Here is an 18,803-nt window from a genome sequence, read left to right on the forward strand (position 1 = left end):
TTCCTCCTTTATTCCATGAATATAATTAACAGAATTGACTGGTAAACCATTTTGCATTCATAAGGTAAATGCATTTGGTTATAGTGTATTATCCTTCTTACATATCATACTATTTCACTGTAATATTTCTTAAGGATTTTTGCATCTATGTTAATGAATATACATGTCTGTAGTTTTAATTTCTTATACTTCCTTTGTCTGATTACAATAGCAGGACAGTTTAATCTATGCAAGGAATCAAGGAAGCCTGGCCCATGCACAGATGAAATTAGCAGACACAGTTCAGGAGGAAGCAAGGCACTGGGCTTACTATAAAAGAAAAAAATTTTCTTAATGTCTCAAATATGCTCAGAAAGCTGGTAAGAACCATGGAGAAAGAGCTAAAGGAAACCAGAATAATGATGTCACAACAAACAGAAAACACCAATGAAGAGACAGATTGTAAAAAGAACTCAAACATAAATTCTAGACCTGAAAGTGCAACATAATAAATGAATAGGAGATATCATTATGGATCCTAAAGTTATCTGAAGGATACGGAAATGTTGGGAACAACTGTATTTCTACATATTCAACACCTTGGATAAAAGGAACAAATTCCTTAACATACTTAATCTTATAAAGCTCATGCAAGAACAAACTGATACTGTAAACAGTCCTGTAAAAATTAAATACAGTCTGAAAATCTTTCAATATATTCCAGGCACAGATGGCTTCACTGGTAAATTCCAACTTCTATAAGATAGAAATAGTATCAACTCTTTACAAATAATCTCATCAAACAGAGAAGGGGGAAACATTTTCCAATTCATTTTATGAGGCTAGCCTTTCCCTGATATCATGAGTAAACACGTAACAAGAAAAAAGTATAAACCAGTATCCTGTGTGAACATAAATACAAAAATCCTCAACAAAAAATTAGCCAATAAATCCAACAATATAAAAGGATAATATATCATGAACAAACAAGGTTTGTGTTAGGAATACAAGGCTAGGGGCATCTGGGTAGCTCAGTCGGTTGAGCATCTGACTTCGGCTCAGGTCATGGTCTCATGGTTCATGGGTTCGAGCCCTGCATTAGGCTCTGTGCTAACAGCTCAGAGCCTGGAGTCTGCTTCGGATTCTGTGTCTCCTTCTCTCTCTGCCCCTCCCCTGCTCACACCAGGTCTCTGTGTCTCAAAAAAAATAAAGTTTAAAAAAAAAAAAAAAAAGGAATGCAAGGCTAGTTTAACATTCAACAATCAATGTAATTCATCATATTAACAGAATAAAGAAGAAAAAACTGTATGATTACAATAGATGCAGCAAAAGCATTATATAAAATGCTACAAATACTCATGACACATAAAAAAACAGTTAACTGGGAATAAAAGAGTACCTCCTCAACCTGGGAAATAACATGTAGGAAAAACCTACAGTAATTACCATACTTAATAAACTAAGACTAACTATACTCCTGCCACCTAGGTTCTGGGTAGTAGCAGCCAGACCCACTGAAACTGAGGAAGTGGCCCCACTCTCAGAAATCCAGGAGGAGGTTCAGCCTCCAAAAGACATGCACCTCTACTGATCTCAGAATAGCCTTCTGAGATTGATTGGTAGTGGCACCTCTATTGATCTCAGAATAGCCTTCAGGGTTATTCTTTCCCCTTTTCTTGAAGAATAAAGCACGCTCCCAGGTAGCTGGCTCTACTCTCCTGCCCCTTAGTATCCCATAACTGCAAGGAGTTTTCTTCATTTTGTCCTGACTCTGCCCTTTTTAGTTCAAGCTGGCAACACTTCAGCTGGTATAGCCCCATTTCCATTCCTGGATTCTGCTGAGATGGTGGATTAGACCCATGAGTCACAACCTTAATTCTTCTCTCAAGTGTTTTGTGCACAACACCCTGGGTTTTCTCTCTGTAACACGCTTTTCCATATTTTGCAATAAGGACAGGCTGAGCATTTTCCAAATCTTTAACTTTGGTTTCCATTTTGCTTAAGAAATCCTTCTTAAAAATATACTTCTTTTCTTGCATTTTACTATAGGCAATTAGGAAAAGACAAGACCATGTCTTGAACAGTCTGCTTAGAAATCTCCATTAAATATCCAAGTTCATCACTTAAAAGTTCCACATTAGAAAACAATTTAGCCATGTTCTTTGTGACTTTATAACAAGATCACCTTGCCACAAAAGTCTTTTCCCTCTCTACTCATTATCCAGTTCTAAAGCTGCTACCACATATTTGTTACCGCAACACCTCCATTCCTGGTACCAAAAGCTGTGTTTGGTTGCTAGGGCTGCCATAACATAATTCCATGGACTTCATGGACAGTTCTAACAGAAATTTATTCTATCCCAGTTCTGGAAGCTGACAGGTCCAAGATCAAGGTGTTGGCATAATTTGCTTTTTATCTGAGGCCTCTCTCCTAGGCTTGCAGACATCCATCATTTTCTTTTGTTTGCTTACCAATGTATTTTTTTTTTTTTGGAACTTTATTGTCAAATTGGTTTCCATACAACACCCAGTGCTCATCCCAACAGGTACCCTCCTCAATGCCCATCACCCACTTTCCCCTCCCTCCCTCCCCCCATCAACCCTCAGTTTATTCTCAGTTTTTAAGAGTCTCTTATGGTTTGCCTCACTCCCTCCCTTTTTTTCCCCTTCCCTTCCCCCATGGTCTTCTGTTCAGTTTCTCAGAATCCACGTAAGAGTGAAGACATATGGTATCTATCTTTCTCTGTATGACTTATTTCACCTAGCATAACACTCTCCAGTTCCAACCACATTGCTACAAAAGGACATATTTCATTCTTTCTCATTGCCAAGTAGTATCTCATTGTGTAGATAAACCACAATTACTTTATCCATTCATCAGTTGATGGGCATTTAGGTTCTTTCCATAATTTGGCTATTGTTGTAAGTGCTGCTATAAACATTGGGGTACAAGTGCCCCTATGCATCAGCACTCCTGTATCCCTTGGGTAAATTCCTAGCAGTGCTATTGCTGGGTCATAGGGTAGATCTATTTTTAACTTTTTGAGGAACCTCCACAGTGTTTTCCAGAGTGGCTGCACCAGTTTGCATTCCCACCAACAGTGCGAGAGGGTTCCCGTTTCTCCACATCCTCGCCAGCATCTATAGTCTCCTGATTTGTTCACTTTAGCCACTCTGACTGGCGTGAGGTGGTATCTCAGTGTGGTTTTGATTTGTATTTCCCTGATAAGGAATGACGTTGAGCATCTTTTCAAGTGCCTGTTGACCATCTGGATGTCTTCTTTAGAGAAGTCTATTCATGTTTTCTGCCCATTTCTTCACTGGATTATTTGTTTTTCGGGTGTGGAGTTTGGTGAGTTCTTTATAGATTTTGGATACTAGCCCTTTGTCTGATATGTCTTTTGCAAATATCTTTTCCCATTCCATTGGTTGCCTTTTAGTTTTGCTGTTTCCTTTGCTGTGCAGAAGCTTTTTATCTTCATGAGGTCCCAATAGTTCATTTTTGCTTTTAATTCCCTTGCCTTTGGGGATGTGTCAAGTAAGAAATTGCTGCGGCTGTGGTCAGAGAGGTCTTTTCTTGTTTTCTCCTCTAGGGTTTTGATGGCTTCCTTTCTCATATTCAGGTCCTTTATCCATTTTGAGTTTATTTTTGTGAATGGTTTAAGAAAGTGGTCTAGTTTCAACCTTCTCCATGTTGCTGTCCAGTTCTCCCAGCACCATTTGTCAAAGAGACTGTCTTTTTTCCATTGGATATTCTTTCCTGCTTTGTCAAAGATGAGTTGGCCATACTTTTGTGGGTCCAATTCCGGGGTCTCTATTCTATTCCATTGGTCTTACGTGTCTGTTTTTGTGGCAATACCACGCTGTCTTGATGATTACAGCTTTGTAGTAGAGGCTAAAGCCTGGGATTGTGATGCCTCCCACTTTGGTCTTCCTTCTTCAATATTACTTTGGCTATTCGGGGTCTTTTGTGGTTCCACACAAATTTTAGGATTGCTTGTTCTAGCTTCGAGAAAAATGCTGCTGCAATTTTGACTGGGATTACATTGAATGTGTAGATTACTTTGGTAGTATTTTAACAATATTTATTCTTCCAATCCATGAGCACAGAATGTTTTTCCATTTCTTTATATCTTCTTCAATTTCCTTCATAAGCTTTCTATAGTTTTCAGCATACAGATCCTCTACATCTTTGGTTAGGTTTATTCCTAGGTATTTTATGATTCTTGGTACAGTTGTGAATGGGATCAGTTTGTCTTTCTGTTGCTTCACTATTAGTGTATAAGAATGCAACTGATTTCTGTACATTAATTTTGTATCCTGCAACTTTGCTGATTTCATGTATCAGTTCTAGCAGACTTTTGGTGGAGTCTATCGGGTTTTTCATGTATAATATCATGTCATCTGTGAAAAGGGAAAGCTTGACTTCATCTTTGCCAATTTTGATGCCTTTGATTTCCTTTTGTTGTCTCATTGCTGATGCCAGAACTTCCAACACTATGTTAAACAACAGCGGTGAGAGTGGGCATCCCTGTCGTGTTCCTGATCTCAGGGAAAAAGCTCTCAGTTTTTCCCTATTGAGGATGATATTGGCTGTGAGCTTTTCATAAATGGCTTTTATGATGTTTAAGTACGTTCCTTCTATTCGGACTTTCTCAAGGGTTTTTATTAAGAAAGGATGCTGTATTTTGTCAAATGCTTTTTCTGCATCGATTGACAGGATCATATGGTTCTTTTCCTTTATTAATGTGATGGATCACACTGATTGATCTGCAAATGTTGAACCAGCCCTGCAGCCCAGGAATGAATCCCACTTGATCATGGTGAATAGTTCTTTATATATGCTCTTGAATTCGATTTGCTAGTATCTTACTGAGAATTTCTGCATCCATATTCATCAGGGATATTCACCTGTAGTTCTCTTTTTTTTGCTGGGTCTCTGGTTTAGGAATCAAAGTAATACTGGCTTCATAGAATGAGTCTGGAAGCTTTACTTCCCTTTCTATTTTTTGGAACAGCTTGAGAAGGATAGGTATTATCTCTGCTTTAAATGTCTGGTAGAATTCCCCAGGGAAGCCATCTGGTCCTGGACTCTTATATGTTGGGAGATTTTTGATAACTGACTCAATTCCTTCACTAGTTATGTGTCTGTTCAAGTTTTCTATTTCTTCCCATTTGAATTTTGGAAGTGTGTGGGTGTTTAGGAATTTTTCCATTTCTTCCAGGTTGTCCAGTTTGTTGGCATATAATTTTTCATAGTATTCCCTGATAATCGCTTGTGTTTTTGAGGGACTGGTTGTAATAATTCCATTTTCATTCATGATTTTATCTATTTGGGTCATCTCCCTTTTCTTTTTGAGAATGCTGGCTAGAGGTTTATCAATTTTATTTTTTCAAAAAACCAACTCTTGGTTTCATTGATCTGCTCTACAGTTTTTTTAGATTCTATATTGTTTATTTCTGCTCTGATCTTTATTATTTCTCTTCTTTTGCTGGGTTTGGGGTGTCTTTGCTGTTCTGCTTCTATTTCTTTTAGGTGTGCTGTTAGATTCTGTATTTGGGATTTTTATTGTTTCTTGTGCTAGGCCTGGATTGCAATGTATTTTCCTCTCAGGACTGCGTTTGCTGTATCCCAAAGCGTTTAGATTCTTGTATTTTCATTTTTATTTGTTTCCATACATTTTTAAATTTCTTCTCTAATTGCCTGGTTTGCCTACTCATTCTTTAGTAGGGTGTTCTTGAAACCTCCATGCTTTTGGAGGTTTTCCAGACTTTTTCCTGTGGTTGATTTCAAGTTTCATAGCATTGTGGTCTGAAAGCGTGTGTAGTATGATCTCAATTCTTCTATACTTGTTAAGGGCTGTTTTGTGACCCAGTATGTGATCTATCTTGGAGAATGTTCCATGTGCACTCAAGAAGAAAATATATTCTGTTGCTTTGGGATACAGAGTTCTAAATATATCTGTCAAGTCCATCTGATCCAATGTATCATTCAGGGCCCTTGTTTCTTTATTGATCCTGTGTCTAGATGATCTATCCATTGTTGTAAGTGGGGTGTTAAAGTCCCCTGCAATTACCACATTCTTATCAATAAGGTTGCTCATGTTTCTAATTGTTTTATATATTTGGGGGCTCCCGTATTCGGCGCACATTTGTAATTATTAGCTCTTCCCGATGGATAGACCCTACAATTATTATATAATGCCCTTCTTCATCTCTTGTTACAACCTTTAATTTAAAGTCTAGTTTGTCTGATATAAGTATGGCTACTCCAGCTTTCTTTTGAGTTCCAGTAGCATGATAGATAGTTCTCCATCCCCTCACTTTCAATCTGAAGGTGTCCTCAGGTCTAAAATGAGTCTCCTGTAGACAGCAAATAGATGGGTCCTGTTTTTTTTTTTTTATCCATTCTGATACCCTATGTCTTTTGGTTGGTAAATTTAGTCCATTTACATTCAGTGTTATTATTCAAAGATACGGGTTTAGAGTCATTGTGATGTCTGTAGGTTTCATGCTTGTAGTGATGTCTCTGGTACTTTGTGGTCCTTTCAACATTTCACTCACAGAGTCCCCCTCAGGATCTCTTGTAGGGCTGGTTTAGTGGTGATGAATTCCTTCAGTTTTTGTTTGGGAAGACCTTTATCTCTCCTTCTATTCTGAATGACAGACTTGCTGGATAAAGGATTCTTGGCTGCACATTTTTTCTGTTCATCACATTGAAGATTTCCTGCCAGTCCTTTCCGCCCTGCCAAGTTTTAGTAGATAGGTCTGTCACTACTCTTATGAGTCTACCTTTGTAATTTAGAGCCTGTTTATCCCTAGCTGCTTTCAGAATTTTCTCTTTATCCTTGTAGTTTGCCAGTTTCACTATGATAGGTCATGCAGAAGATCAATTCAAGTTATGTCTGAAGGGAGTTCTCTGTGCCTCTTGGATTTCAATGCCTTTTTCCTTCCCCAGATCAGGGAAGTTCTCAGCTATGATTTGTTCAAGTACACCTTCAGCCCCTTTCTCTCTCTCTTCCTCTTCTGGAATTCCTATTATATGGATACTGTTCCGTTTGATTGCATCATTTAGTTCTCTAATTCTCCCCTCATACTCCTGGATTTTTTTATCTTTTTCTCAGCTTCCTCTTTTTCCATAATTTTATCTTCTAATTCACCTATTCTCTCCTCTGCCTCTTTGATCCGTGCTATGGCTGCCTCCATTTTACTTTGCACCTCATTTACACCATTTTTTAGCTCATGACTATTTCTTGGTCCCTTGATCTCTGTAGCAACAGATTCTCTGCTGTCCTCTATGCTTTTTTCAAGCCCAGCAATTAATTTTATGACTATTATTCTAAGTTCCTATTCCGTTATATTGCTTAAATCAGTTTTGATCAATTCGTTAGCTGTCGCTACTTCTTGGAGTTTCTTTTGAGGAGAATTCTTCCGTTTCGTCATTTTGGATAGTCCCTGGGGTAGCACGGAACTGCAGGGCACTTCCTCTGTGCTGTCTGGAGTAACTTGCATTGGTGGGCGGGGCCGCAATCAGACCTGATGTCTGCCCCCAGCCCACCACTGGGGCCACAGTCAGACTGGTGTATACCTTATCTTCCCCTCTCCCAGGGGCAGGACTCACTGTGGAGTGGTGTGGCCCCTGTCTGGGCTACTGGCACACTGCCAGGCTTGTGGTGCTGCTTCGATGGGATCTGGAGTATTAGCCGAGGTGGATCCACAAGGTGCACAGGGGTAGGAGGGGTAGGCTTTCCTCACTTTGCCACTGGTGGTCCCCTGCAGGAGGGGTCCTGCAGCATCGGGAGGGAAGCAGACCCTTGGGAGGGATAGATCCACAGAAGCACAGCGTTGGTTGTTTGAGCGGTACAAGCAAATTTGGTGACGGGAACTGGTTCCCTTTGGAATTTCGGATGGGGGATGGGAGAGGGAGATGGCGCTTAACCAGCGCCTTTGTTATCCGCCAAGCTGAGCTCTGTCTTCCGGGGCTCAACACCTCTCCCTCCCAGTGTCCTCTCGCCCTCCCTGCTCTCTGAGGGCAGAGCTGTTGACTTTTAACATTCCAGATGTTAAGTCCCACGGGCTGTCAGAACTCACGGAGCCCCAACCCTCCACTTTTCCAAGCCAGACTTCGGGGGCTCTGCCTTGCCAGGTGGACTGCCCCTCCACCGCCCCGGCACCCTCCCTCCAGTCCGTGTAGCGCGCACTGCCTCTCCGCCCTTCCTACCCTCTTCTGTCGGCCTCTCGTCTACGCCTGGCTCCAGAGAGTCCGTTCTGCTAGTCTTCTGGCAGTTTTCTGGGTTATTCAGGCAGATGTGGGTGGAATCTGAGCAATCAGCAGGACAGAGCCCAGCGTCCTCCTACGCTGCCATCTGCCCCTCTCCAGAGGTCCATCTTCTTGCTGTGGTCTCACTTGGCGTTTTCTCTGTACACATGCACCCATGATGTCCTTTTCTGTGTCCCAAATTCCACTTTGTATAAATATGCCAAACCGAATGGATTAAGGCCCACCCTAATGGCCTCATATTAACACTTTGAAGGCCTTATCTACAAACATAGTCACATTCTGAGGGAATAGGGTTAAGGTTTCAACACATGAATTCTGGGCGAACAAAAAATAACAAAATATGTAAAGCAAATGTATGTTTCAATTACAGAATAAAATGAAAATACTTAAAGACTTAAATAAATGAAAAGATATATCATGCTAATACAAAGATTCAATATGGTTAAAATGCCAATTCTTCTCAAATTGATAGTACAATAAAGCCACTATCAAAATCCCAGCAGAATTTTCTTGTGGAAATTGAAAAGCTGATTCTAAAAGTTACATGAAAAGGTTAAGAACTAGTTGGAACTATCTGGGAAAAACAAGCAATTCAGATGTCACGCTGATTTCAAGATTTACCACTGGTAACAGTATCGAAAAGAATAAAACACCTAGGAAAAAATATAAACAAAAAGGTGAAAACATCTGTGCACTGGGAACTACAGAACACTGATGAAAGAAACTCAAGATATAAAGAGATGGAAAGATTTCATGCTCAGGGATTGCAAACAGTAATATTAAGTTCATACTACTCTGGGGCGCCTGGGTGGCTCAGTCAGTTAAACATCTGTCTCTTGGTTTCAACTCAAGTTATGGTCTCATAGTTTTGGGCTTGAACCCTGCATCGGACTCTGCACTCACAGCAAAGAGTCCATTTGGGATTCTCTTTCTCTCTCCCTCTCTCTGCCCCTCCACCAACTCCTCTTCCTTTCTCTCAAAATAAATCAATATATCAACTTAAAAAAAAGTTCACACTACTCAAAGCAATCTTCAGATTCAATGCAATCTCCATCAAAAGTCCAGAGGCATATTACACACTAATAGACAAGAATAATGCTCACATTTGTATGACCCCAAATGGCCAAAGCAATCTTGAGAAGAACAAAGCTGGAGGCATTATACTTCCTAATTTCAAAATCTATACAGAGCTATAGTAATCCAAACAGTATAGCACAAACATAAAAACAGACCCATAGATCAATGCAACAGACATGAGAGGCCAGGAGTAAACCTTTGCCTGATGACCAATTTTTCGAAAAGGAGTGAAGAATATACAAGGAAAGGACAGTTTCTTTCAACAAATGGTGCTGGGAAAACTGGACAGTCACAGGCAAAAGAATAAAACTGGACTCCTACCTTATACACAAAATCAACTCAAAATGGATTGAAGACTTGAATGAAAAACCTGAAGCCATAAGCTTCTAAAAGAAAACACAGGCAGGTAAGCTCCTTGATAGCAGTCTTGGCAATGATTTTTTTAGATCTGATACCAAAGCAAAGGCAACAAAAGTGAAAATAAACATGTGGGACTAGCTCAAATTAAAAAGCTTCTGCACAGCAAAGGAAATGATCAACAAACAAAAGGCAATGAACTGAATGGGAGAAAATATATGCAAACAACATACCTGATATGGGATTAATATATAAAATATATAAAGAACTCATTCAACTCCGCAAAACAAATAATCCAATTTTAAAATGGGCAGAGGAAAGAAATGGACAGTTTTCCAAAGAAGACATACAGATGGTCAGCAGACACATGAAAAGATGCTCAACATCACTAATGGAAGTGCAAATCAAAACCATGATGAGTTATCACCTGACATGTCAGAATGGCTACCATCAAAAAGACGCACTACTGCACAGACCAGACTTCGCTTGAGGGCCATGCTCCACTTTCTCTGCAACTATGTCTGACAAACCCGGCATGGCAGTAATTGAGAAGTTCAATAAGCTGAAACTGAAGAAGACAAACATACGAGAGAAATCCACTGCCTTCAAAAGAAACAACTGAACAGGAGAAGCAAGCAGGTGAATCGTAATAAGGCATGTGCCGCCAATATGGACCGTACATTCTAGCAGCATTGCCTTATTTTACTTCTTGTGGCTGTTGAACTTTTTAAGATGTAAAGAGGTTGGATCAAGTTTAAATGACCATCCTGCCCCTCTTCACATCAAAGAATGGAGAACTACTGACAATGAAGGCGCCTGCCTCTCCCATCTGGAAAGGGAGATGCAACGAACTTCCATGTTGGTGAAGGAAGAAGCTGGGTGGAACAGAAGTGAAATCTAAAGTAAAAACCAAGCTGGTCCAGGGTGCCCTATAGGCTGTAAAATGCAGTTTAATCAGAGTGCCATATTTTGTTTAAATCATTGTAACTACTGGAATGCACATTTTGTAAAATATGCAAATACAGCTTTAAAACCTGAAAAAAGAATAAAAGAACAATGGGTAAGAAGTATTGGAGACGACGTGGAGAAAAAGGAACTCCTGGTTCCTGGTAGGAGTGTAAATTGGTGCAGCCACCACAGAAACAGTGGGAAGGTTCCTCAAAATACTATGTGATCCAGCAATCTCACTTTCTCAGTTTTCCAAAAGAAATGAAAACAGGATGCCCAAGAGATATCTGCACTCCATGTTCACTGAGGTATTATTCACAATAGCCAAGATATGGGAAACTACCCAGTGTCCATTAAACAGATGAATGGATAAACACAAGATGTGTGCGTAATGTAACATTATTCAACTCTGAGAGAGAAGGAAGGGAATCCTGCCATTATGACAGCATGAATAGACCCTGAGGGCAGTATGCTAAATGAAGTAAGCTGGAAGGAGAAAGATACTGCCAAGTATCATTTATATGTGGAATTAACAACAAAAATGTCAGGCTCATGGCAACAGAGAATAGAGAAGTGGTTGCCAGAGGCTAAGGGGTAGAGGAAATAGGGAACAGCTAGTAAAAGGGTACAAACTTTCAGCTTTGAGAAGAATAAGGCTGAGGATCAAATGTAAAACATGGTGACTACTGTCGACAACCTGTACTGAGTAACAGAAGGCTGCTAAGAGAGTAGAACTTAATGTTCTCACCAAAAACAAGTATGTGAGGTAATAGATGTGTTCACTGACTATATAGGTGAAATGCTTTCACAACACACACATAGGTTAAACCACCACACTATACACATTAAAGATCGTATAATCTCATTAGTCAATTACACCTTAACAAAACAAATAAAAATTACAAAGAAAAAGAAATCCATTACAGGAAGTGAAAGGAACATCCAGCTTCAAGAGATGATGTTAGGACCTTTCAGACTCGTGACTGAAACTTTCTGAGACAAGCCAAACAAGCATCCATGAAGGAGTGATTCTTTGCTTAAAAAACTTTTCTTTACCTGACCTATGAAATCACTTCAAATTAAATTAAAACTCTTAGAAATGACCTAGTGTTTTGTACTCAACTTTCTTGAGAAACTTGGAAAAAGCAGAAAATAGAGTCTCTACTGATTAGGACATCATTTATATCGAAAGCAGCATGAAAACAGCAAAAACAAAGCCAGCTGTTGGGCTGTAGATTTGTTTAAAGAAAGAGAGGAAGAAAAAAAGAAAGCTGAATTTAAAGTTTGGCTCTGCATGCTAAAGGCTACAAACTTTATGATCTTAGCAAAGTATTTAGCTTTTCTAGAGTCTATTTCCTGGGCAAAATAATGACTGTTAACACTTAACTTGCTGAATTGTGATAAGGGTTAAAGATAAAAATATACAGAAATATAGAGGTGGCCTAGGGTTTGAACATAAGTAACAGATGACCTGACATATAGTATTCCTTAGCCAAGCGTGTGGCCTGACACATAACAGAAACGCAGTATAAGACATATTACATAGTTATTCTCTGCCTATTTTTATATATGCATTTGATTTTAAAGAGAATATCTAGTATAGATCCTATGTTTGATACCATCTTGATATACAGATTAAGCCCAAGATATGGGAGACGGAGGAGTCCTCCCAGATATTAAAGATAATGAAGAATGAACCTAACATTTATCTAAGTACTTTCTCTAAAACTTAGAAACGTTTAAGAAGAAAAAAACATGGGCGCCTGGGTGGATCAGTCAGTTAAGCGTCCAACTCTTGATCTCAGCTAAGGTCATGATCCCACAGTAATGGGACTGAGCCCCACACTGGGCTCCATGCTCAGCATGGAGCCTGCTTGGGACTCTCTCTCTCTCCCACCCTCTGCCCCTCTTCTGCTTATGCTCACTCTCTAAAAAATGAAAACAATATATAAGAAGCTAAAACTATAAAACTTCTGGACTATAACACAAGAAAAATCTTCTTGATCTTGTATTAGGCAAAAATTTTACAGACATAAAAAGCGCTTCATCAGTATTCTTTTATTCATGTTTCTTATATTCCATAAAAGTATATACTGATGAAGTGGATTTCATCAAAATGTAAAAACTCTGCTCTTTAACAGATTGTTAACAAAAAGCTCAGCAAGAGATTATGAAAAAAAATACTACAAAGCACTACAGTTTTTAGGGTATGGGACAACATGTCAGCAAATTACCCTTACATGGTTTGATGAAGTTAAGTTCCCTGTACCATTTTTACAACTTTTCTCTAAGTTTGAAATTATTTCAAAAGGAAAAAGTTAAATGTGGAAATAATTTTTAAAAGAGAAAAACATGAACACATCTTCATCTTGAAGTTTTCTTCATAAGAGGTAGGTACATAATATAAAACATACAAATCATAAAAGAAAACCTAATAACTGAATAGTTGAAAGTAAAAGCTTTGGCATGCCAAAAATAAATGAATCAGATAATAAACAAGGAAACAAATGTTCATAAAAGACAAACAGCAACAATTTCCTTAAGTGGAAAACCACAACACAAAAGACATGAACACCAGTTTCCAAAAACAGAAAGTCAAACACCCAATAAACTTATGAACATAAGTCCTATGGTTACTTGTAAATGCAAATCAAAATCAAAATATAACGTTTTTTCATTTAATTGAATAAATTTTAAATTGTTAATACTTAAGACAAATGAGAACAGAGAAACACATTTACTGCTGGTGGGACTATAAATTAGTACTCAATTTAAAATTCGGCAAAGTTCATGAAAATGTAAAATTCACTGAGCAATGCCACTTGTAGGAATTTATCCAATGGATAAAAATACACAAAATATATGTACAAGGAAGTTGAAAACAGTGTATTTTAACTGTGAGCACTCATGTGAATACCCATGAAAAGGGGATCATGTTAGGCAAAGAATGGTACGTTCACACAATTCAATACTATATGGCTATAAAAAAGAAAAAGGTAGATCTGTATGTGCTAACGTGAAAATATCTCGAGGGTACATAATATATAATGGTGAAAAGAATACAAATTCAGAATGCTAAGTATAATAATCCAATTTATGTAAATTTTAAGAACCTGAGAGTGTGTATCTATATACAAACATATATATACGTATATATACATATACATACACACACACACATACGTATATATATACACAGATATTTATACATAAGCATTCCACAGTACATGCCATAAACACTTCTGGACAAATACAGACATAGTGGTTAACAATGTTACCACCAAGGAGAGGGACTGCAAGCTGAAAAAGGGAAGAGAGGCAGACTTACCATGTAACTCTCTTTACTACATGCACCTTTTACTCTTTCATCATTTTCTCTTTTAAGATATAATTTTTTTTAATTTTTAATGTTTGTTTATTTTTGAGACAGAGAGAGACACAGCATGAGCAGGGAAGGGGCAGAGAGAGGGGGAGACACAGAATGTGAAGCAGGCTCCAGGCTCTGAGCTGTCAGCAGAGAGCCCAACGCAGGGCTCGAACTCATGAACTGTGAGTTCATGACCTGCGCCAAAGTCGGACGCTTAACCGAATGAGTCACCCAGGCGCCCCTTAAGATATAATTCTTAAAGGTCTATTCAAAATGAATTAAATTGTTTTACCCAAAAAATTCTGTGACTCTTACAAATACTTTTTGTTGAGTTATTTTAATTTGTACTTTTATCAATTTTGCAAAAACATTACCTGAAATGGTTTGACAGGGGCGTATGTTTCAGTTGCAGGTGTGGGTTTCGGAATGCTTTCAATCAATTCCAAAATCCCTTGCAGTTTTTTATCTGAGATTCGTAAAGAAATCAGTGGTAACTTTCCAAATATCTTGAATCTGTTTCAAAAAAACAGTAATCATTATAAGGCAAACTTCATTTTGATTTAAGTGCACTAAAAAGACAAATGTTCCCCTTGAAATATGCAAAAGTAATAAAATGCAATTTTAAGCTCTAAAAATTACCCACAGTCCATAATGACATATTATTCCCTAACCTCCACCCAAATTTGTTTTGCCTCATTGACCAGTCTCACTAGGTAAACTAACTTCAATATTTTGCAGCCGCTTATTTTCTAATGTTATTACGTTTATTATCCCTCTACTATTTGCCAAGGTCAGTTCACAATTACTAATTATTATTTATTACATTACAGACACTAAGGAAAGCACTGAAATACATTATCATACATACTCACCACCTATATGGTAGACAACCTATTTTTGCTCTCTGCTACTTGTAAGTTCCCATATGCACAAAGTTCCTATCAGGAAACTAATGCTTACCAAGTTCAAGTAACTACTAAAAGAGATTATGTACCTAAAATCATGTTTAAAAGTCAGACGTGACTGAAGAAAAGTTGCATGATCATAGTAAGTAGATGCATATGACAAAATCCAACACCTATCCATGATAAAAAACTTTCAGTGAACTAGATGAAAGGAGAGCTTCCTCAACTTGATAAAAAAGATCTTCAAAAAAATCTACAGCTATCATCATATTTAATGGTAAGAAACTCCAAGTTTTCCCCACTAAGATTAGGTACAAAGCAAAGATGTCTCTCTGATCACTCCTTTCAATACTGTACTAGAAGTCTTTACCATGCAGTAAGACAACAAAATAAAAAGTATACAGATTGTGTTCACAGATGACATGATCATCTATACAGAAAATCTAAAAAGACTCCTACAGAACTAATAAGCCCTTATAACATGGTTGCAAAATACAAGGTTGGTAGGCAGCAATCAATTGCTTTCCTACATACCAACAATGGACAAGTGGAATTTAAAAATTAAAAACAGGATCGTTTATATTAGCACCCAAAAAAGTAATACTTGGGTATAAATCTAACAAAATATATACAAGATCTATATTGGGGAAATTGTAAAACTTTGATGAGTGAAATCAGAAAAAAAATGAAGAAATAAAAAGATATTCCAGTTTACTTATGGATATTAAAACTCAGGGCACCTGAGTGGTTCAGTCAGTCAAGCATCCGACTTCAGCTCAAGTCATGATCTCACCCATCATGGGTTTGGGCCCCACACATAAGGCTCTATGCTAACACCTCAGAGCCTGGAGCCCGTTTTGGATTCTGTCTGTCTGTCCCTCTCTCTCTCTCGCTCTCTCTCTCTCTCCCTCGCTCCCTCCCCTGCTCATGCTCTATCTCTATCTCAAAAACAAACATTAAAGAATTTTTTTTTCTCAGTATTGTCAAGATGTTAGTTCTTCCCAAACTGATCTATGGATTCAATGCAATTAACATCAATATCCCAGCAAACTATTTAATAAATATTGACAAAATGACTCTAAGGAGAGGTAAAGGATCCAGAATAGTAAACATAATACTGAAGGAGAAGAACAAGGATGGAGGACTGACACTCCCAGACTTCAAGATTTACTATAAAGGTACAGTAAGACACTGATATTAGCAAAAGAAAAGACAAACAGATCACTGGAAGAGAATACAGAGCCTAGAAGTAGACTTCTATAAATAAAGTCCACTGATCTTTGACAAAGAAGTAAAGGCAATATTAATGAAGCAAAGATATACTCTTCAAAAAATATAACAGAGATAACTAGAAAAATGTGCTAAGGCTGATGTCCAAGAGATTACTGTCTACTTTTTCTTTTAGGATTTTTACGGTTTTAGGTCTCATAATTGAGTCTAACTCACTTGGAGCTTATTGTTGGGTATGGTATAAGAAAGTGGTTCAATTTCATTCTTTTGCATGTAGGTGTTCAGTTTCCTCAGCATATTTTTTGAAGTGACTGTCCTTTCCTCATTTTATATTCTTGCTTCCTTTGTTATGGACTAATTGACCATATAAGTATGGGTTTATTCCTGGGCACCCTATTCTGTTCCCTTGATCTATGTGTCTACTTCTGTGCCAGTACCATAGTGTTTTGATTATAGCTTTGAAGTATATCTTGAAACCTGAGACTATGATTACCTCCAGCTTTATTCTTCTTTTTCAGACTGCTTTGGCTATTCAGGGTCTTTTGTGGTTCCTTACAAATTTTATGATTATTTGTTCTAGTTCAGTGAAAAATGCCATTGATATTTTGTTAGGGATTGCTCTAAATCTGTAATTTGTTTTGTTGTATAGACATTTAATGATAGCAATTCTTCCAAACCATGAGCATGGAATTCTTTCTACGTCTTGGTATCCTCATTTTCTTTCATCAATGATTATAGTTCTCAGAGTACAGGTCTTTCACTTCTTTGGTTATGTTTATTCTTACATATTTTATTCTTTTTGGTGCAACTGTGAATGAGATTGTTTTAATTTTTCTTTCTGCACTTTATTATTAGCATGTCAAAAGGCAACAGATTCCTATGTATTCATTTTATACCTACAAATTTACTGAATTCATTTACTCTAGTAATTTTTTTGGTGGAATCTTTAGGGTTTTGTGTGTAGTATCATGTGATTTGCAAATAAGGGTCACAGAAAAACTGATAGGAGATACCGAGATGTTTTATATACCTCTTACATGTACCCATGCCTTGCCTCCTTCATTAAAAACATTCCCAACCAGAATGGTGTATGTTTGTTGAAACTAATGAAACTACACTGACAAATCAGAGTCACCAAAGTCCATTACATTACTGTTCACTCTTGGTGCTGTACATTCTGTGGGTTTGGTCAAATACATAATGACATGTATCAATCCTATCATTTAGAGTATATCATCTAGAGTATTTTCACTGCCCTAAAATCCTTTGTCCTTCGACTATTCATCCCTCCCCTGTCAGCTTCAAGTCCCAGCAAGCGCTTTTCTTTTCACCGTGCCCCTATTTTTGCCTTTTCCACAATGCCATCTAGTTAAAACTACACATTATGTAGCCCTTTCAGATTGGCATCTTTCACTTTGTAATACGCATTTAAGGTTCCTCCATGTCTTTTCACAACTTGATAGCTTATTTCCTTTTAGCACTGAACAATATTTCAGGGTCTCATATGGCACAGTTTATCTCTAACCTACTAAGTGACATCTTGGTTGCTTATAAGTTTGGGCTGTAAAATTGAAATATAAAATTTAAGTGTATAAACTTTATGTAAAATTATGAATAAAGTTGCTACAAACATCTGTGTGCAGGTTTCTGTGGGGATGTAAGTTTCAACTCCTTGAAACCTAAAAACTTAAAATCCTAAAAGACAAAATAGACCATAATCTCTTGGACATCAGCCTTAGCAACATTTTTCTAGACATTTCTCCTCAAGCAAGTGAAATAAAAGCATAACTAAACTACTGGGACTACATCAAAATAAAAAGCTTCTGCACAGCAAAGGAAACCATCAACAAAATGGAAAGACAACCTACTCAACAGGAGAAGATATTTACAAATAATATATCCAATAAAAGGTTAATATCCAAAAGATATAAAGAATTTCTACAACTTAAAACCAAAAAACCCAAAAAATCTGATTTAAAAAATGGGCACAGGACCCGAATATTTTTCCAGTGAAGACATACAGATGGCCAACAGACATATAAAGATATGCTCATCACTAATCATGAGGGAAAATGCAAATCAAAACCACAATATCACCTGACACCTGCCAGAACAACCAGCATAAAAAAGACAAATAACAAGTGATGCTGAGGATCTGGAGAAAAAGAAATTTGCATGCAACGTTGGCAGGAATGTAAATTTAGACAGCCATTATGGAAAACAGTATGAAGTTTCCTCAAAAAATTAAAAACAGGGGCGCCTGGGTGGCGCAGTCGGTTAAGCGTCCGACTTCAGCCAGGTCACGATCTCGCGGTCCGTGAGTTCGAGCCCCGCGTCAGGCTCTGGGCTGGTGGCTCGGAGCCTGGAGCCTGTTTCCGATTCTGTGTCTCCCTCTCTCTCTGCCCCTCCCCCGTTCATGCTCTGTCTCTCTCTGTCCCAAAAATAAAATAAACGTTGAAAAAAAAATTAAAAAAAAAAAAAAATTAAAAAAAAAAAATTAAAAACAGAAACACAGTAGTTCTACTGGTGGTTATTTACCCAAAGAGAATGAAAACACTAATTTGAAAAAAATACATTAATGTTTTTGTGTTTATGTTTATTGTGGTATTATTTATAATAGCCGATAGAAGCATCCGAAAGGTCCATCAATAGATAAATG

At 37.8% G+C, this 18,803-nt stretch overlaps 1 protein-coding gene and 1 pseudogene across 1 annotated transcript in view; one reads left to right on the forward strand and one right to left on the reverse strand.

The window, feature by feature from the left end:
* VPS13A (vacuolar protein sorting 13 homolog A) overlaps positions 1 to 18,803 on the reverse strand; it is a 265,687-nt gene that overhangs the window by 167,423 nt on the left and 79,461 nt on the right. Inside the window, exon 23 of the mRNA XM_040449254.1 lies at positions 14,384 to 14,522. Coding sequence (XP_040305188.1) covers positions 14,384 to 14,522 — 139 coding nt within the window. The remainder of the gene's footprint in view (positions 1 to 14,383; positions 14,523 to 18,803) is intronic.
* LOC121013604 (thymosin beta-4-like) lies at positions 10,062 to 10,520 on the forward strand (annotated as a pseudogene).

This window comes from Herpailurus yagouaroundi, unplaced genomic scaffold (genome assembly GCF_014898765.1).
Source record: "Herpailurus yagouaroundi ecotype Mexico unplaced genomic scaffold, PumYag 199, whole genome shotgun sequence".
NCBI classification, from domain to species: domain Eukaryota; kingdom Metazoa; phylum Chordata; class Mammalia; order Carnivora; family Felidae; genus Herpailurus; species Herpailurus yagouaroundi.